The sequence below is a fragment of the Carica papaya genome, chromosome 2 (genome assembly GCF_054855325.1).
Source record: "Carica papaya isolate Zhongbai chromosome 2, ASM5485532v1, whole genome shotgun sequence".
Classification (NCBI taxonomy): domain Eukaryota; kingdom Viridiplantae; phylum Streptophyta; class Magnoliopsida; order Brassicales; family Caricaceae; genus Carica; species Carica papaya.
This window is the reverse complement of record NC_142310.1, coordinates 32,928,619-32,947,837: the sequence shown is the minus strand read 5'-3', so window position 1 is coordinate 32,947,837 and position 19,219 is coordinate 32,928,619. Positions and strand designations below refer to the sequence as shown.

At 35.9% G+C, this 19,219-nt stretch overlaps 2 protein-coding genes across 3 annotated transcripts; both read left to right on the top strand.

The window, feature by feature from the left end:
• The first annotated feature begins 6,066 nt into the window (after nucleotides 1–6,066).
• F2KP (fructose-2,6-bisphosphatase) lies at nucleotides 6,067–15,990 on the top strand. 2 transcript variants are annotated; one of them, XM_022054027.2, is made up of 23 exons: nucleotides 6,068–6,458; nucleotides 6,562–6,625; nucleotides 6,992–7,287; nucleotides 7,506–7,724; nucleotides 8,076–8,285; nucleotides 8,366–8,461; nucleotides 8,658–8,756; nucleotides 8,857–8,886; nucleotides 9,752–9,805; nucleotides 10,384–10,437; nucleotides 10,522–10,599; nucleotides 11,055–11,146; nucleotides 11,223–11,280; nucleotides 11,376–11,450; nucleotides 12,090–12,137; nucleotides 12,689–12,786; nucleotides 12,980–13,055; nucleotides 13,781–13,843; nucleotides 13,979–14,070; nucleotides 14,597–14,665; nucleotides 14,772–14,835; nucleotides 14,946–15,011; nucleotides 15,613–15,990. In XM_022054027.2, the coding sequence occupies exons 1-23, from the start codon at nucleotides 6,264–6,266 to the stop codon at nucleotides 15,688–15,690; spliced, it is 2,274 nt and encodes a 757-aa protein (XP_021909719.2). In that variant the 5' UTR covers nucleotides 6,068–6,263; the 3' UTR covers nucleotides 15,691–15,990. The 2 variants fall into 2 exon arrangements, 1 of the variants encoding a protein (XP_021909719.2); XR_015817273.1 differs by lacking the exons at nucleotides 13,979–14,070; nucleotides 14,597–14,665; nucleotides 14,772–14,835; nucleotides 14,946–15,011; nucleotides 15,613–15,990 and having other exon boundaries at nucleotides 6,067–6,458; nucleotides 12,689–12,850.
• Nucleotides 15,991–16,744: 754 nt separating this feature from the next.
• ATL63 (TOXICOS EN LEVADURA 63) lies at nucleotides 16,745–18,765 on the top strand. Its single transcript, XM_022054291.2, has one exon. The coding sequence runs from the start codon at nucleotides 17,306–17,308 to the stop codon at nucleotides 18,182–18,184; it is 879 nt and encodes a 292-aa protein (XP_021909983.2). The 5' UTR covers nucleotides 16,745–17,305; the 3' UTR covers nucleotides 18,185–18,765.
• Nucleotides 18,766–19,219: the final 454 nt, after the last annotated feature.

Below are 19,219 nucleotides of genomic sequence, written 5' to 3'. Positions count from 1 at the left end.
ATTTGTTCCCTCATGGAAAATTTTCTTATTATTAAGTACTTTAACCCGACTGTTTTCTCTAATTAGGCAAATCCAAGAAAGAAATTTGTATTCAAGAGATTCTAATAGTCCGAGACTTCCGTATGTATTCATGGATGAACTACCTGAATTGCCAGTGGACAGAGAAGTTGAATTCACCATAGACCTTCAGCCAAACACCCAGCTTATTTCGGTTGCTCCTTACCGCATGAGTTGTGTTGAGATGGAGGAACTGAGAAAACAAATCAATGAATTATAGGATAGTGGATTCATCCGACATAGTGTGTCCCCTTAGGGTATCGGAGTCACATTTGCAAGAAAGGGAGATGGGGCGTTGAAGTTATGTATTGACTACAGAGGTCTGAACAGAGTTACGATCAAGAACAAGTACCCCCTCCCCAAGATCGATGACTTTTTTGATCAGTTACAGAGTGTATAGGTCTTCTCCAAGATAGACTTGCGTTCAAATTACCATCAGGTAAAGATCAAGGCAGAAGACATTTTTAAAATAGCCTTTCGAACCAAAAACGGACACTATGAGTTCCTGACCATGCCATTTGGACTAATCAATGCTCCAGTCATCTTCATGGACTTGACGAACAGGATTTTCAGACAATTCATAGATCAGTTCATCATTGTGTTCATCGATGATATCTTGGTTTATTCAAAAAATAGAGAGGAACATGCTCACCATCTGACTCAAGTTTTGCAAGTTCTTAGAGGGAAGAAGTTGTATGCAAAGTTGAGTAAGTGTGAGTTCTGACTTGAGCGTATTACCTTTCTAGGACACATCATATCAAATGATAGAGTGTCAGTGAACTTCGAAAAAGTTGAAGTCGTGCTCGGTTAGAAAAAATTGACATCAGTTAAGGAAATTCGTAACTTTCTGGGATGATAGGTTATTACTGTAGGTTTGTGGAAGGATTTTCTAACCTACCCGCTCCTCTGACTCGGCTCATAAAGAAGAACATCAAGTTTGAGTGGAACGAGAACTGTGAAAGAAGTTTTTCAAAACTAAAGAAATGGTTGACTACTGCATTTATGTTGGTATTGCCGAGCAGATCAGGTGGATATACAGTTTATAGTGATGCCTCCTACCTAGGGTTGAGTTGTGTTTTGATACAACATAGGAAAGTCATAGCCTATGGGTCTAGGCAGTTGAAGAGTAATGAGAAAACTACTCCACCCATGACTTAGAACTTACCACAATTATCCACGCCTTGAAGACTTTGTGTCATTGCTTGTATGGGGAGACCTTTCATATCTATACCGACTATAAGAGCTTGAAACACATATTCATTCAAAAGGATCTTAATATGCATCAAAGAAGGTGGATAGAACTCATCAATAACTATAACTGCAACATCTTATATCACTCGAGTAAGTGCAACGTGGTAGCCAATGCACTTAATAAACAAAATACAAGTATATTAGCTCACTCAATGGTTTTAGAATGTAGGATAATAGGGGCCACACAACAGGTACGACTTCAGGATCTGAAGAGAGTCACATGTTTGGCTCACCTGATTGTTCAACCTGAGTTGATCCAAAGAATAAAAGAAGCTCAGTCCATCGATTCCACCTTAGCAGCCCTCAAGAAAGATGCAGAATAGGGAGTTATTTCAGAATTTTAAGTCTCTGTCAATGGGTTTCTTAGATTTCAAGACAAGGTGTATGTTCTAGGTGACAGTGAGTTGGAAATAGACATAATGATATAGGCTCATAGCTCAAAGTTTGTCATGCATCCCAGAAGCACCAAGATATATCAAAGTATGCAACTCCGATTTTGGTAGAATATGATGAAAAGAGATGTGGTTGACTTTATTTCTAAGTGTTTGGTATGTCAGCAGGTCAAGGTAGAGCATCAACGCCTAAACGAGCTACTTCAACCATTACCTATTCCGGAGTGGAAGTGGGAACATATCACAATAGATTTCATGACAGGATTGTCTAGGGCACGCTTAGGACATGATACCATCTGGATAGTTATTAACCGGCTTATTAAGTTTTCCTATTTCTTGGCCATCAGGATAACCGACCTCTTGGACAAGTTAGCAAGAATATATATCCAGGAGATAGTCAGATTACATGGAGTGTCATTGACTGTAGTGTCCGACAAAGACTCCAAGTTCACTTCTCAGTTTTGGTCTAGCTTTCAGTAAGCCATAGGAACGAAACTATCCCTTAGTACTGCGTTCCACCCTCAGATTGATGGATAGTCAGAAAGGACGATCCGCACACTTGATGATATGTTTAGAGCTTGTGTTCTTGACTTCAGGGGCCATTGGGTTGACCATCTATCCCTGATAGAATTTGCCTACAACAATAGCTATCAAGTAAGTATTGACATGACTTCGTACGAGGCATTGTATGATCACCCATGCAGATCACTGATATGTTGGGAAGAAGTGGGTGATAGGAAACTGTTCGGCCTCAATCTCGTAAAGGAGACTATAGCCAAAATAGTTAAGATCAGAAAAAATATTCAGACGACTCAGAGCAGACAGAAAAGTCATGCGGACACCCGAATGAGAGATTTAAAATTTGAGAAAGGTGATCGGGTATTCCTTAAGGTCATTTAAGGGAATCCGTAGGTTTGGCAAGAGGGGGAAGCTAAATCTCCCGGATTATTAGGCCATTTGAAATCTTAGATAGAATTTGCACTGCCACCTACAGACTGGCACTGCCTCTAGAACTTTTCAGGATCCATAATGTGTTTCATGTGTCCATGCTATGTAAGTACAACCCGGACCTCTCTCACGTCTTGGCCCACGAGCCTCTTTCATTCCAGGAGAATCTGTCATTCGAAGAAGTATCGGTCGACATTGTGGACCAAAAGAGCAGAGTACTCCACAACAAAAAAATTTCTTTTGTTAAGGTCCTCTGGCAGAATCACACACTAGGGGAGGCCACATGGGAGCTAGAATTCTTCGGAGCCCAATATACCCACTGTTTGATTGAGTGAAAAAGAGACAAATTTGAGAGACTAAATTTCTTTTAAGGGAGGAGAGTTGTAATACCCTTAATTAATTTTAAAATGTTTAAAAAGTAGTGTATAAATATAATTTTTGAATTTTTATTTAGTGTATAAAATTTAATATTTAATTTGTAAAAATTATTAATTAATGTAAAAATGAAGAAAATTAAATAGAGGATGAAATTGAAAATAATTTTTTGAAAAAATGAGTGAAAATTTGGGTTCTGAAGTATTTTTGAAAGAAAATTCAGAAACTATGGGTCAAAACATAATTCAAAAAAATTGTGCTATGTAGGACGCCCAGTCAGCAGCCCCGACGAACTAGAGCGCACCGCATGGCAAGGGACACTGACGCGGTATTATGCAGGAAGTCACGCGAGCGATCTGTATGCTCGCGATTGGACGTTCCAGATTCGTTCCTGCACGCACGAACAATCTGGATTCGTTCTCTCTCAGACACAATCGGACGGTACAGATTAAATCGCGATGAACGGTCCAGATTCACTCCCTATTTAATCGCAATCGGACGGTCCAGATCAAATGTGATGGATACCCCAGATTAGAAGGGGACGAATATAAATAACCCTCTTCACACTAAACCCTAACTTTAGCCACCAGAGCCCTTCTACTGGAGAAGAAGACCCAGTCGCCGGAAGGAAGCCGACCGCCGTTAGCGCCGTGCCGGAACCACTTCTGATCGCCAAAAGAGGTAAAAAAAAATTTTTGTTCGAAATTCGATTTTAAACACCTTCATGGCCAAATTGAAGCAAAAGAACCAGCAGATTAACCGAAAACTGAGGGCAAAGCCTGATGGCGCCGCTGCAAAAAATTGTAAAAATCCACATCTGATGAGGTCCTTCTCGATTTCCGTTCTGCATAATTCTTCTACCATTGTAATCACCGTTTCCTTCTCTATAGGTTGACCGAAGCAAAACACCCAACCACAAAGGTGAGTCGGCGAAGCTGCCGCACCAGAGAATCTCGCCGCTAGTGAGTTTTGGTTTTTTAATTTTTTTCGGTCAACCAATGCTTCTTAACGTATTTTCTCGCAGGGATTGATACAAAACCAGCCGAAAACAGCCGATCCGAAGTGGCGACAATGCCATCATTGGAGCACGGCAGAGCCGTCGTGCTAGAATTTTGAAATTGGCCAAAAAGGGGTCCTAATACTGATTTTGAATTTTTTTGGGATATTTCTAGGTATTTGAAGCGTGTTTTAATCCCCAAATAAAATTTTAAAAAACTTGGGGACCGCTAGTAGGTGCAGTCAATAAGTTTAGTATTTCGGGGATCAATTTGGGTAAGAATCCCTCACCTTATTCTCTGTTATGGAATTGAAGTCTAATTATATTTTGTACAATTTAGAAAATATCCATAATTAATTACAAGTTACTAATGGTGATAGAACCGGAAGTTATTCACTGTTGATTTTGTTGATTTATTTTATAGTTTAAATGCATGATAATACCTAATTGATTGATCTTATAGTTTGAATGTATGTATTACGTGCTTTATGCGATTATGGTTAAATTAAAAAACTGAAAATTAAAGGTAATCAAAAAATTATTTGATTAAGTGAATGGATGAAACGGCAGCCTTACTAGATATCCTGGGAGATGGTGGACGGACCGAGTACATAGAGAACCCTATCATGAACGTTGCCTCATACCGGATAGGGTATCGAGGTTTGGTAATTTGATGCTCATACTGAACAGAGTATGGGGACGACCCGTTTCACCATCATATTGGACGAATATTGAGGTTTAGTAATTTGGTGCTCATATCGGACGGCGTATGTGGACAACTCATTAATTGAAAATGTTAAAGGAAATGGTTCACGCACTATGGGAACGTCCCTATGGACCCTGATGGATACTAGTAGGCTGATAAAAGAGAAAATTGTTGTTATAGCCAATTGCATATGAAATTATGATATGTGTTATGTTATTATTTCTATATGTTATTTTTGTAAATATCGCTATGGTAAATAGATGATAAATGATTTATTTGTGATAAATGATTTTGCTTAGTTAAGAACTTAATTAGTTATTTTTATGATTTCTACCAATCTTTATTTATGTGTCGGTGAATAGTTTAATATTCTTACTGGTCTAGTGTATCTCATTATTTCATTAACCATTTCAGATCAAAAGTATCAGAATCCTGAGCTCGATGTACAAAAGGATTGCGAGTAAGACGTTCAGTTTATTTACTTTTAATTTATTTCCTTAATTATTAGTTATTCTTTTAAAAGTGTTATTCCCATAAACCCTATGTGTTACTTTCAGTTATTGTGTAAGGAATGTAAACTCTAACTATTTATTTTGATTCCGCATTAAATTTATAATTTATCTCTTTTCAAATTTTCGGGTTCGTTACAATTTATATATTTGAAAAACTTAAATTAGATTTTTTATTAAAAATTTAAATAAAATTATATTATAATATTAAACAAAATTATTTAAAAATAAAAAATTGACACACATGAAATATATGATGATAGATTTTTATTAGATAATAATAACCAATTAAATGGTAACATTTAAGTATTAATGAACAACTAGTACTGCTGACATCATTTAGTTGTAAACAGGAGTTTTTGGTATTAGTTTCTTAAGATAAAATCACTAGCCCTCTGCACATAAATTTCCTTAAGTCTGACGTGTCAGGAAGTTGTTGGTAAAGTTGGCCTTCAGCGTTGACTCAGCACCGCAGGACGATCCGCACTACCTAAGCCGATAACATCAAAGGCTCGACCAGCAACCACTCGCCTACCTTCGTATGGACTTGCTTTGTTCTATTGACACGTGTGCATTTTAACGTCATTTTATATAAGTTTGTTCCCTTGAAGTTGAGCCATACACATGTCTGCTATATCCAGCGAGTGGGAAAACATTATGTACTAGAGCGAGTGATGGAACAATCCGTAGTACCATGAAAGAAGATGAGACGGCGCGAGGCCGCAAGCACAACCCGTGACCGAATACCACCAAACCAAACCGACCCGGTCCGACCCAAATGCCTCCTCTTTTTTGCCATTAAAAAAGAAATAGATTCGTCTTCATCTTTCAATTTCTTATCCACCCGTCCAAAGGGAAAAAAAAAAAAAGAAACTAAAACGAAATGAAGCAAAAATTGTCTTCACTTTATAGTTCCTGTTGCTTCAAATTATCATGAAAAGACTCGCAAAATCACAAAAATTTATTTACTTGTTCTTCTGAAGAGGAAATTTTTTTGAATAAGTTGTGAGGCGGGGGAGTTTGATTCAATGGGGACGGGTGTGTCAAAGAACACGGAGGGATGTTTGCAGGGAGGAGAGGGGAGAGAGGAGGAGAGCCTTGACCAAGCAGGCGGTCAACTCTATGTGTCACTGAAGATGGAGAATTACAGGGTTAAAGGCGACCTTATTCCTCACGTTTATGGCTCTGTCCCTCTTGTTGGTTCCTGGGATTCTTCTAAAGCTGTAATTTCTGTTAATCACTAGTTTTGATAGCCGTTGGTTTTTATTATTTTGTTTTATATTTTTTAATATTTTTATTCGTTTTCTATTTTGTGACTATCGATAGCTTTCAATGCAACGTGAATCGGCGTCAATGTGGGAATTAAGCTTTGTTGTTCCTCCTAATCACGGTGCAGTCTCTATTGTTATATGTTATTTTGCTTATTTTTCCCTTTTCCAATTAGGATTTATGCTTTGTTTCTAAGAAGCTTGGACGGTTTAACATTTTGGAGGTGTTGCTATTTGCTTTCAAAATGATAGTTGATGGTGGTGTTGTTGTTGTTGTTTTTGTTGTCTTTTTCACTGTGTCCCACACTTGGGCTAGAAAATCACTGAATAAGAAAGTATATGTACTGGGTCTTACTTCAAGTACGGTTGTTATTTTGTGGAGTCTCAAACTGTAGACAGTCTGATTCTTTTGAACATTTATTAGGCATCTTTTATCTTTTTGAAGTTTTTATTGTATGATGTATGGATATATTTTGTGTTAAATGTAGAGACTTTGGATTTCAAGTTTCTTTTGAAGCCAAAGTACGGCAATATACCATGTATTGTTGAGGAAGGTCCAAACCGACAATTTACTGGGGGTACCTTGCAAGGGGATGCAAGGGTGGCACTCTTTAAGCTGGAAGGTGACGAGGTTCTTGAATATCGAGTATTCATAAAAGCAGATAGGGTTTCCCCATTTGACCTTGCTGCTAGTTGGAGAGCCTATCAAGAGAACTTCCAGCCTTCAACTGTTCGTGGAATTCCTGATGTTAGTATAAATTCTGTGCCTGCATCTGGTGCCGAGGTATGGTTGGTTTATTTAGTTGCTGTTATGTGGTTGATTCCTAAACTCTTTAGTCCTTCAGATTTATTTTAAGGCAGTCTTAACAGAATACAATCACCTCTAATAATTTTCATATTTTATTGCCTTAGTTGGAAATAGTTGTTGACTGAATAGTAGGTCAACTGTTTTAAATTGATTGTTAGGATGAACTCCCTAAAATATTTGATTTGTATGTGCAGAATGGCTCTTCAACTAGTTTGGAGCTTGACCTTGAACACTATGTTATCCCTGCTCCTGCAACTTCTGCAAACTCAGGTCTGGTTTATGCAGCTAATTTGACAGAGAATCCACGGTCATTAACCCGTGCTGGGGTTTTCTCAAACAATGATGGATCAGGCCCTATACTAAATACCTCCAAAGACAGTGGTATTACTGCTGATCGTCCTCCAACTATAAAGGTTATCTTAATAACCCATATTGCAGATTTGTGTGTCTGATTGTGTTACAAATTTTAAAAAGTTCTATAGATACTGTCCCATTGTGGCATATTGATGCAGGAACTTCTTACATTTGTAAATTGCAAAGTTTTCTGGGCTTAGTTTGATCAGCTCTTTTTTGATCTAGTGATTAATCCAAAATTTTGACTTAGACGATATTTGTATTTGGATAAAAAGAACCCTGTTTCATTGGGAGCTGATTATCATTATTCCTCATGACATATATATATATATATATATATATATATATATATTCCAAATTTAGAAGTCATAATCCTTCAAAATCTAATGCATCGTTTCCATTTTCCATAGGAGATGGAGGTCATCGTCCCTGATCCTTCAAAGGTTTATCCAGGTTCAGGGACAGTTGAGTTGAAGTCAGTGGGAACTTTTTCACCTTTGCAAAAGCAAGATGGTCACAGGGGACTATTTGTGGATAGGGGTGTTGGATCTCCCAGGCTGGTTAAATCAGGAAGTTCAAGTACTTTTTCTGCTGATCTCAAATTGGATGAAGAAACTAAGGTTTGCATAAAATAGTAAAACAAAAATCTTGATGATTTATAATCTCTTCTGGTGGTTTTGATGTGTTCTCCTTTTCCTAGAATACAATGCCAGCAGCTGCAGGAGCTGTTGCAGCTGCGGCTGTAGCTGATCAGATGCTTGGACCGAAGGAGGATAGGCATTTAGCAATTGTTCTGGTAATAAATTAACAACACCAAATTGCTGATTAACCCAAAAATCATACCGTAGTTTAGTTGTTGAGTAGTTGACAATGGATTTCAAATATTTGCCCTGTATGCATAAGGCTTAAAGTTGGATACTATGGCTTGTTGCTTAGATTCAACACATTTTGTATCTTTATTAGTCAATTCTAATAAATTGTTTGTATATCAGGTTGGTTTGCCAGCTCGAGGAAAGACTTTTACTGCAGCAAAGCTAACAAGATACCTACGCTGGTTAGGGCACGGCACCAAGCACTTCAATGTCGGAAAGGTTATTTTAAATTCTCAGCATAATTATTTATGGTCCTTTGTGTATTTTTGGGGAAGAGATATAGTTGAAAATTACTGGTCTTTTTTTTCTCTTATAACAGTATCGACGCCTTAAGCACGGAACTAATCAGGTAAGTATGAATTTATGAAGATCAAATTTATAGATTCTGTGCAGATTTGTTAGAAATGGTTTTGCTTTGACAATCTTCTGTAAAGTTTTTCTGATAAAGTAATAATTGCTATTGAAATTATCCATTAAGCATCCAGTTTATAGCTATTGCGAGGTGTGTGTGGAAAGAGCTCAATGGAATTATTCTGATCCTATGCCTAATCTAGGAAACTGATTCTGCAAATGCTTGCATAAGGAAAGAGGAGGGTTCTGGAAATTGTTAAGGATTAGGAATTTGCTTCCTGGTGTTATGATGGCATTATGATGGTGTACTGAAGTCAAGGGAGCTGGTTTTGTTTTTGTCTTAAACCAAATGATTTATAATCGAAACAGTCATTTTAAACAAACGGTTACAGATGCAATTTTCTACGATTTTGTAGATATGGAAGTTCCAGATGTCCATGGTTTATCAGATCTTAAATGTGTTGCTTAGTAGGTCCACCATACTTTTATTTAGTTTCCTTAAAGATTGAGGATTCAAAACTTGAAAAAGGCTAAATGAATTGAATTAGAGGCTTGAGTAAGATGTAGCATATATGCTTATGCAGTGTCGTAGATGAAAGATGAGCATTAGAAATTTTTAATATTCATGTTTGCGGTTATTAGACATGCATGTACTTTCATAATTCTAATTTGAAAAGAAAAGGAGAATCTCAGCAAATGAATGATTTTGATGTCATAAAATGATCTATGGAAGCTGTGTTTGGCATACATTTTCACCTGATTGACTCGGTAATTAGTCCTCCTAGTATTTACTCAAAATCAAAATCATATTGCAAAGTGCTTCATAATTATTGGATGAAAGATAACTACATTTTCTGGTGCAGTCTGCTGATTTTTTCCGAGCTGACAATCCTGAAGGCATGGAGGCACGTAATGAGGTGAATACTCTCCAAAGAATCATTGCTTTTTAGGTTGCCATTTTTTAGGAGTCTGTGTTTCTGTTGAGATAGTTAATTGGTCGCTAATCTGAGACTGGAAGGTCATGATAAGTTTTAAAATCTTATCCATCAGCCTAATCTGAGAAACATATGGAAGGATTAGATATTGGTATAAACCTGTGAAGGTCCTAGGTTTATTGAATTCTTAAGATTTATTTATAATTCAAACCTATCATGAAAATTTGTTAAAAAAATAAATTTAGATCATGAAAAGGAGCAAGAAGCATAATGGCAACAAAAGAGAAGCCATCGCAGAGGAGAATGGAGCTTATACACTGTTAGAGATGGTCACTTAGCGGTCCTTGCACTTCATTATTTTTAGACAAAAAACTTCAAATATAAAAAATTGCATGGTAATAGTAATAGAAACAGTATTTTATTTCTCATAGCTTCAATGAAACTACCATTACGAAGTTGCTATTGCTACTGAATTTGTGTTTTCTCGGGTGATTGGTGAATAATAACACCATATTAACCTTCTTTTTTGCACATAGTCTTAATATATCACATGCTACTAGGTAGCAGCCTTGGCAATGGATGATATGATAGCTTGGATGCAAGAAGGTGGCCAGGTAAGTTGTCTTTTAGTGAATATTCTATACTCTCTTGGCTTCTGCCTATATTTTCTGTTTTCACTCATCCTGATATGAATGTAGGTTGGAATATTTGATGCTACTAATAGTAGCAGGAAAAGAAGGAATATGCTAATGAAAATGGCTGAAGGAAAATGCAAGGTACCCTGAGTGTAGACCAAGAGGACAGCTACAAATTTCCTAGTGGCTTAATATGGTTATTAGCTGAAGCATGTGTTTGCACATTTTTAACATGTAAAAGAAAACTACGTAGTTTCTGTTTTACCTATGTATCTTTTGATGGGAAGGAGTTTTTATAAGCACATTGCGGGCATACTATATAGACATTACAGGTTTTACAGGGGTTAAGATTAAATGCTAATACATGTCTGGTATCCAAGTAAATCTGATGAAGTTATCGTATTGTCATATAATATTGTCCATTGAAAGTTCCTTCCTTTTTATTGATGCACGCCTGCTCCTCTCTCTGTGTCTGTTTCTCTAGAAGGCTTACTTTTGAAACAAGTTTCCATGGAAGGAGATGATCATAATTTGACTAATATCAAGGAGCTTTGTCACTTTGACTTTTCTGATGCATTCTCCGCTTTTATCTGTAGATAATTTTTTTGGAAACGATCTGCAATGATGAGCGCATTATTGAAAGAAACATACGTCTAAAAATTCAGCAAAGCCCTGACTATGCAGAAGAGTATGCCTGCTCTTAAGAAAGTATTTTCTCATCAGAATTTACTGCTGCCTTCTCATTAGTTTTTGTCTCTCTGCAGACCAGATTTTGAAGCTGGATTAAGAGATTTTAGAAACCGATTAGTCAACTATGAAAAGGTACATAAATTTTCACCTTTTATAATTATCATTGGCAAAGCTTTCACATTATAGAAGTTTAGTATGATTTGATGGTATATAAATATGTTCACCAGGTTTATGAGCCGGTGGAAGAAGGATCTTACATCAAAATGATTGATATGGTGAGCGGGCATGGGGGGCAAATACAGGTATGTCTAATGACCTTGATATACCTTAAGAAATATATAATTTACTTGAGTACTGCGTGCTTAAGGATTATTTAGGTGGTTACTGATGCTCGGTAATGTGAGTTGTCCTGTTTAGGAATCTGTTTTCTAATTACTTGAGAAACTGAATGTGTATTATTGGTTCATTATGCCTCTGATATTTAATTGTTCTTTATAAAGTAAAACTATCTTTTATGTGGAGCTGGGTTGATCAATTTTTGTGTTTAAATCAGAGCCACACTATTTCAATTAAGCTTCTTTTAAGGAGTCTTTTACTCCTTAATGTAATACCGGGAGCAAAAATAGATATGAGGAAGTGACAGATGTGTCTATGAACCATTCCCGCCTCTTGAAAAATGGAAAAGTAAATGTAATAAAATAAAATAACAAATAAAAAAAGAACTTGAATATTTCTTACTTTAAGTGAAAAGAAAGCGAAGAACTTTGGTATTGTTAATAATTGAAGTTTCCTTCCAAGTTTAAAACTTCTACTTGTTTTTGTGTTCCTCTCTTTGAGGTCAGTATGTTGGGTGTTCATGAATTTCTTTGACATTCTACTCTATGCAATTGGGTTCAGTTTCAAATTTGACTGTGTTCACCTGGATATTTGATATGTTTCAGGTTAACAACATAAGTGGCTATCTTCCTGGACGAATTGTGTTTTTCTTGGTAAGTTGCTAATGAGACTTTGTCCAGTTTTAGCTATCAAGATCATTACTATCTATGTATGCTCATCTTCCATTAATTATCAAGTTCATTTATATGCTCATCTCCCATTATGTATCAAGTTCATTTATATCATGATATCATAAGTAGTTAATGAAAACTTGGTATCATAACTATCTTTTGCTCATATATTCTAGAGCAGAGAGTAATCTGGAATGATGGATATGAGCAGAGGGAACCCTTTATAGGGTTCAAAATCTCTAATTCCAAATAGATATAAAAAATACATGCGTGGCAATGGAACTGATGTCTGAAGAACCAAAGAGAAGATGATATTATAATCTTAATGGTCTTGTAAAGATTATTACTGGCTAACACTTGCCAGAAGAGTGTTCCTGTGTGTCATAGCTTGTGAGAAATAAAACTAACAAAATGGTCATATACGAGCCAAAGCATGATTTAGGTATCGGGTCAATATAGGAATAATCCTTCCCTGTATGACATTTAAGTCCTTGTGCATTATATCATCCATTTCATTCTGAAATTTTTTGCAGGTGAATACACATCTCACGCCACGCCCAATATTACTTACCCGGCATGGAGAGAGTCGGGATAATGTTAGAGGCAGGATTGGTGGGGACAGTGTACTGAGGTCTGTTGTGAAGAGTCTATATAATGGATTGATTACATCCAAGAGTCAACACGAGAACAGCCTAGTGATGCTCGTTCTGTCTTATCTTTTTTGTTATCTGATCAAATACTTGATGATAAGAGATTTGGTTGAGTAAGACTCCGTACTTTACTGTCAATTTGGGTCACTGAGAACTTTTTACTGCTGTATACAGTGATGCTGGAGAAATTTATGCGAAGAAACTTTCTAACTTTATTGACAAGCGACTGAAATCTGAAAGGGCAGCTTCTGTAAGTTCCCCAATGTGTATGACATATCTTGTTTCTGTTCATTTTCTTCCCGTCCTATGGGGAAAAAGGAATATTTTGTTTACTTTTTCTTCTCTGGAGAACCAAAAGTAGTAGAAAGTTCATCTACTCCTGCATACCACTGACTCTCTGTTCATCAATCTTTTGTACTCGTAGGAGAGCCTGCATATAGCCTAGATATTGATGACTATGATCGTTCTCTACTTAAGAGGGGGTAACAGGCAATCTTTTGGTTTTGAAAACAACTGTGTTGATACCGTTGACTCTTTGTAAAAGAAATAAATGATTATAGCTGATGAGCTCAAGTATAAGCAATTCTGCTAATCATTGTAGTCTTATAAAGAAGCTCTTGGCATTGTAAAACCAAATGGTATCACTGATGAGGTCAAATTTCTTCCTTTTTGAATGAACTTGAATGTTTGAGCTAGTGAAAGCATCCAGTTTCTAGCATTGGCTTCAACATTAAAAGAACATAAAATCCAGTGTTTCCAGCTATTACATTGCATGTTGATTGTACTGTATCAAATTTGATTGAGGTATTACTAGAAGAAAAATAATAACTTCCTTCCAAGAATTGGTGTATAAACTTAAGCATATGAATCTGGATAGTCAGATTTATTGTCTGAATCTTCTTGAGCTAGATATCATTGGAGAATCAGTGAACTTAATAGTTGTGAAGTACTAAACTTATGGCTTTGATGGTCTAGATATGGACTAGCACACTGCAAAGAACAATTCTGACGGCAGGTCCAATTGTTGGATTTCCCAAGGTTAGTCAAATATCTGTGAATTTTCTTTTGTTTTCTTCCTTCTGCATTTCATCCATTTATTGTTTTTGGTCAAAGTTTTTAACCTAAATATTACTTTTTAAAATAGAAGTACTACGTCTTTTTTATTTATGGTAGATACAATGGCGTGCGCTTGATGAAATAAATGCTGGAGTTTGTGATGGAATGACATATGAAGAAATTAAAAAAAACATGCCTGATGAGTACGAGTAAGTTCTTTTTCCCTTTTGGTCCCTCTTGAAGTATGTAAATAATAAAGTCTTTTCTTTTGTTAGTATTAACTTAAAGTTTTTTAGACAATTAGTTATCCAGCTTAATTATTCAAATGGCATCTGAGTTTGTGACTGCAGAATTTGCCCACAAGATACTTTAGGTCTGTAGTTTGCCCATAATCTTTGACAGAATAGGCTTGCTGGGAGGGGATTGGGGCATTTTAAAGCATAAATAATCAAGTTAGTTCTTATCAACTTATGTTTTTGAGACAATTGATTATCTAGTTCAGCTATTTCAGTCCCCACCCTCTTGCCTGACCCCTCCCCCCAGCAAAGTTAAAAAAAAAAAAGAAAAATATATATATTACGAGGATTGACTTTCATATCTCTCTGGCCTTCATGACCTTTGAATCAATACTTATGAGGGAAGAGGGTTAAGAGCTTTGTATTTGGTTAAGACAAATGTACAAACTTAAACACCACTCCTATCTTTATACTCATGAATTTCCTGCCCTAATTGTAGGTCTCGTAAGAAGGACAAACTAAGGTATCGGTATCCTCGGGGAGAATCTTACCTGGATGTCATCCAAAGGTTAGTCTGTCATTATAGTTAATCATAAGCTATCTACTCTCAGGATTTGCAAGAAAATTTATCTTCCAGCTTATTTGAGTGCAATTATTTTTCTACGCAAATGCAGGCTTGAGCCGGTAATCATTGAGCTTGAGAGGCAAAGAGCACCGGTTGTAGTGATATCTCACCAGGTTATATTTGCTCTAATGCAGTGATTCAGATGCATTTTTGTTGTCTTTATGGTTTCTGATTGCTATGATTACTATTTCCTTTAATTTTTCTTATTTTTCTGTTTTTGCAGGCAGTATTGCGAGCACTTTATGCTTATTTTGCTGATAGGCCCCTCAAAGAAATACCGCACATTGAGGTAATTAATGGGATAACTAGATCTTGACATCATTTACTGCACATTTTTCTACTGTTTGTTGCATATTTTCCTATGGTTCGTGAATTACATAATAAATCTGCCACACAGGGTTCATTTTTGGCAAAATATGGTAGGTTGTATTGATAGAATAATGGATGTCAATGCCTTATTAGGTATGCAAATCTTGTTATTGGTCTTGAAGAAACTGATATAAATTTCCTTTTCCATTGCAATTTGCATTGAATCACTTCTTTTGAAATCTAGGCTCCATTTGTTACATTAAATTACTTTTTAGTTTTCTATATCTATTTTATACATAGAAGTGCTAAAGTTGGTTAATAATGAAAAGGTGATAGTGAAATTGAGGATAATGGTTTAAAAATTTTAAATCGTAGTGGTCAGTATTTTCTAAATACAAATTTTTCCTGTACCTTTGCCACGAACACCCCATACATGCTTTTGACTGACTCCAAAAATTTAAATGTCAAAACATATGAAACTTTCATGAGTAAACACATGAATTTAGGAAGTGAAAAAGAAAAAATGTTTGTAGGTACAAAACCAAGTTTTATATTCTAACATTAGCTTTGCAATTCTTCAGGTGCCACTTCACACAATAATTGAGATACAGATGGGGGTTTCAGGAGTCCAAGAGAAAAGATACAAGCTCATGGACTGAATGAATATCCGGTAAGAGAGACTTTCTTTTTTTCTAAAGAATGATGATTTGGTACAGTCAAACCACCGATGTAATATTTTCATTCTTTGAATTACGATTTAACCAAATGGGTAGCCTTAGCTGAACCGAGACTCAAATAAAAAATCATCAATACACAAGGCTTTCACTCTCTTTAATTGTATAAAATGCACGGTGCTTTTGGCATAGGAATCCCTACTCCTTTTGATCAATATGTATACATTTGATTGCCTTGAGAGTAGTCATATTGTATCTTCTGTAAATAAAAATATATTATAGTGATGCTTTGCTTCCAACCTGAAACTAATAACAAGACCAAAAAGTGATGACGCTGGGCTTCTTTCTTCTTTATGTGTTATAATACATGATTGGCTCGTGCATCAAGCTTAAAACTTTATAAATAAAAAAAATATTTATATATAATTATGAATTTTGGAGTTGCAAAGTTTAAAGTACTTGATTTTAATACACAAAAACTAATATAGAAATATTTTAGTATAGGGTGTTGTTAGGTTGACCGGCAGTCACGAGCATAGGTAACAGGTTCCACTAAACTTTAAATACTTGCCCAAAATATGCACCAGAAAAAAAGGAAGGACAGACGTAATGGGCCCCCTCAGGGACTTGACTGACCACATAAATTGACCCATCATATTTTGCATTGCAGTCCCTACTTTCCCCATTAATGCTAAAAAAGAACATTACTCTACTGGTTATTGTTTCCTCAAATTATAATGGAAAAAAAAATATATATATATATATATATATATACATATGTAGTGTCAGTCGAAGGACATGGTTTATTTTAAAATAAACTATATTATTTGTTATGTAAAATTATACTTAAATAGTGAAATAATGTTATTAATTTAATGACTTCATAAATAATTTTGGTCATGGTATCTTCAAATTTTAAATTATCTTGTATAGACAAATTAAATTTAAATAATAATCTACTACAAAACAAATTATAAAATTTTATTTTAGAGGTAAATGAAAACAATAATTTGCTTTTAAAAATAATGTCAACATATCTCTAAGGTCTTGGGATCTTCTCTCGAACAATCATCACATGATTCCAGTAAATCCATAATCCTCTCTCTCTCTAAGCTGCCGTCGCCTTCACGAGTCCTTCTTTTCAGATTTTCAGAACCTCCTTCTCCCCCTTCAACCTCTTTGCATTTATAAGTTCCTGTTTACTCCTTGGATTGAGGGATTCTCTTTTGACTTCTATTCCACTTATGTTTATAAATTTTATAGATTGTCATATTATATATATAGTATATTATATTATACATACAAACACTCTCCTCTTCATCCCCAACACACGCAACTGCCCCATTCCACTCCGCCCTAACCATTTCTTTAATCCCCACAAAACGACTTCATTTTCACGTAATCGTCATACATATATATAAATACAATGTTTATATAAAGATACAAGATTTCATTTGGGTTTTTCTTCTTCTTTAATACCCACATCGTATATATACAACTTAACCCCCTCACAATCTACCAAAAACTAAAAGAACCCACCTTTCATATTTCAGAGTACTCTGTTTTCTGCCACAAAGCAGACAACTTCATTTTTAACAAGATGCTAAGTTCTTCTACTGAGTCATCAAAAGAGGAAGCTAGTCCACTGAGTCACCTCCTCAGCAGCATCTCTTCCTACGACAGCAATGTAATGCTCGCCGCAGTCATCTCACTTCTTCTCGTCATCCTCTTTGTCTTGCTTCTTCACATCTATGCCAGATGGTTCTTGGCTCAAGCTCGCCGGCGGCGCCAAAACTCCATCTCCATCTCTCATGTTCTCCGACCTCCCGCTAGATTCCACCATTTCCATTCTTTCAGCTTCGACGCCTCCTCCCTCTCCAACACTCCATCAAAAGGTCTTGACTCCTCTGCCATTTCGTCTCTTCCTCTCTTCTTTTACAGCTCAAATGGGTTGGAGTTGGAGTGCGTCATCTGCTTGAGCAACTTTGAGGAAGGTGATGCTGGGAGGAGTCTGCCGAAATGTGGACATGGGTTCCATGTCGAGTGCATTGATATGTGGTTGAAATCTCATACGAGTTGCCCCATTTGCAGAGCTCCTGTTGTGACCGTCAGTGAGAGCAAGAATGGAGGCAATGAAAATCATGTAGACCCAGATGGAAATCCGAGTGGGGAGCTTGTAGTGGAGGTGGTGATGAGCATTGATCGCCATGATCGTGGAGTTGGTGAGGTTGATGATGAGGAGTTGCAGAGAGGGAGTAGTGATGTACCGAGTTCTGATCAGAGTAATCAAAACGAAGGTGTTAATGAGATTAATGACTCTTTATGTTCATCATCATCATCATCATCATCTTCTTCTTCTTCTTCTGCTCTGGGTCTGTCATCGTCATTGATTGGATGTTCTTTGAAGAGGATGTTGAGTAGGAACAGATCGGAGAGGAAAATCTTTTCATCATCTAATGCGAGTGAATCAGATGTTTAGAGTAGACAGATATAGAGAAGGAGAGATTGATTGCTTCTTGTTCAATTTTTTGGTCAACGTTTCCGTTCAATTCCCAGCATTTTGTAAAGCAAGAACATGTACAGATTGCTTCAAAAAAATAAAGTGTTATATCATCTTCATTTCCTCTCAGAATTTCTGTACTGGGTGAAGTTATACTGATTCCAGAATCAAAGTTTCACTTGTAAGATGTTTGGTTTAATTATACAAGTCTATACATATATTATGTGGAGAAATATAGAAGAATTTGATTAAGAATTTTGAGGGGAGAAAAGGAGAAGGAAAAGAAAACTTGGGTTGGGGTGTAAAAGAAAAATAAATTATAAAGTTGGTGAGTCAGAGAGCAGTAAGTTCATGTGTTGGGGTTGAATAAATGGGGCATGTGAGGTGAAGGAGAATGGTCAAAACAACAGCTATATTGGGCAGCCAATAACTTCATTCACATTGATTGGAGATATCTTTTCTTGGATCTGCACCATTTAATTTCATCACTCCTTATTTCTTTATTTATTATGTTTTTCTGCATTTAAGACACCTACATGTTGTTGCTTCCAATTGTAAGACAAAACCCCTTATTAAAAGTTTGTTTTGTTTTTTAATTTCTTCAATTATTACAATTAACTTATTAATCTTTCTTTTTTTTTTTTTTTCCCAAATACATTATTGAGTTATCTGTTAAAATATATAAATTTTTTGTATAGATGATAACTAAGTAATAAACATATCATACTTAAAAAATATACTCTTAAGATTTATGTAAGTACATAATTGTTTAAACATGTGACAATATTATCATTTAAAAACTTTTTAAAACGTATCATATGAGATATATATGCTTAGTATTGGATTATTGGATGTAGAGAAAAAAGCTAAAGAAATTGATAAGATAAATAAGGAGACAATAAAACAAAAAAGTTTATTATTCTTTCAATACTATCAAAAACAATAACTTTGGGCTCACTACGAGCATTGTGATGGTTGTAGGCCCAAAATTGTAGCAGCAAATTATTCAATTTG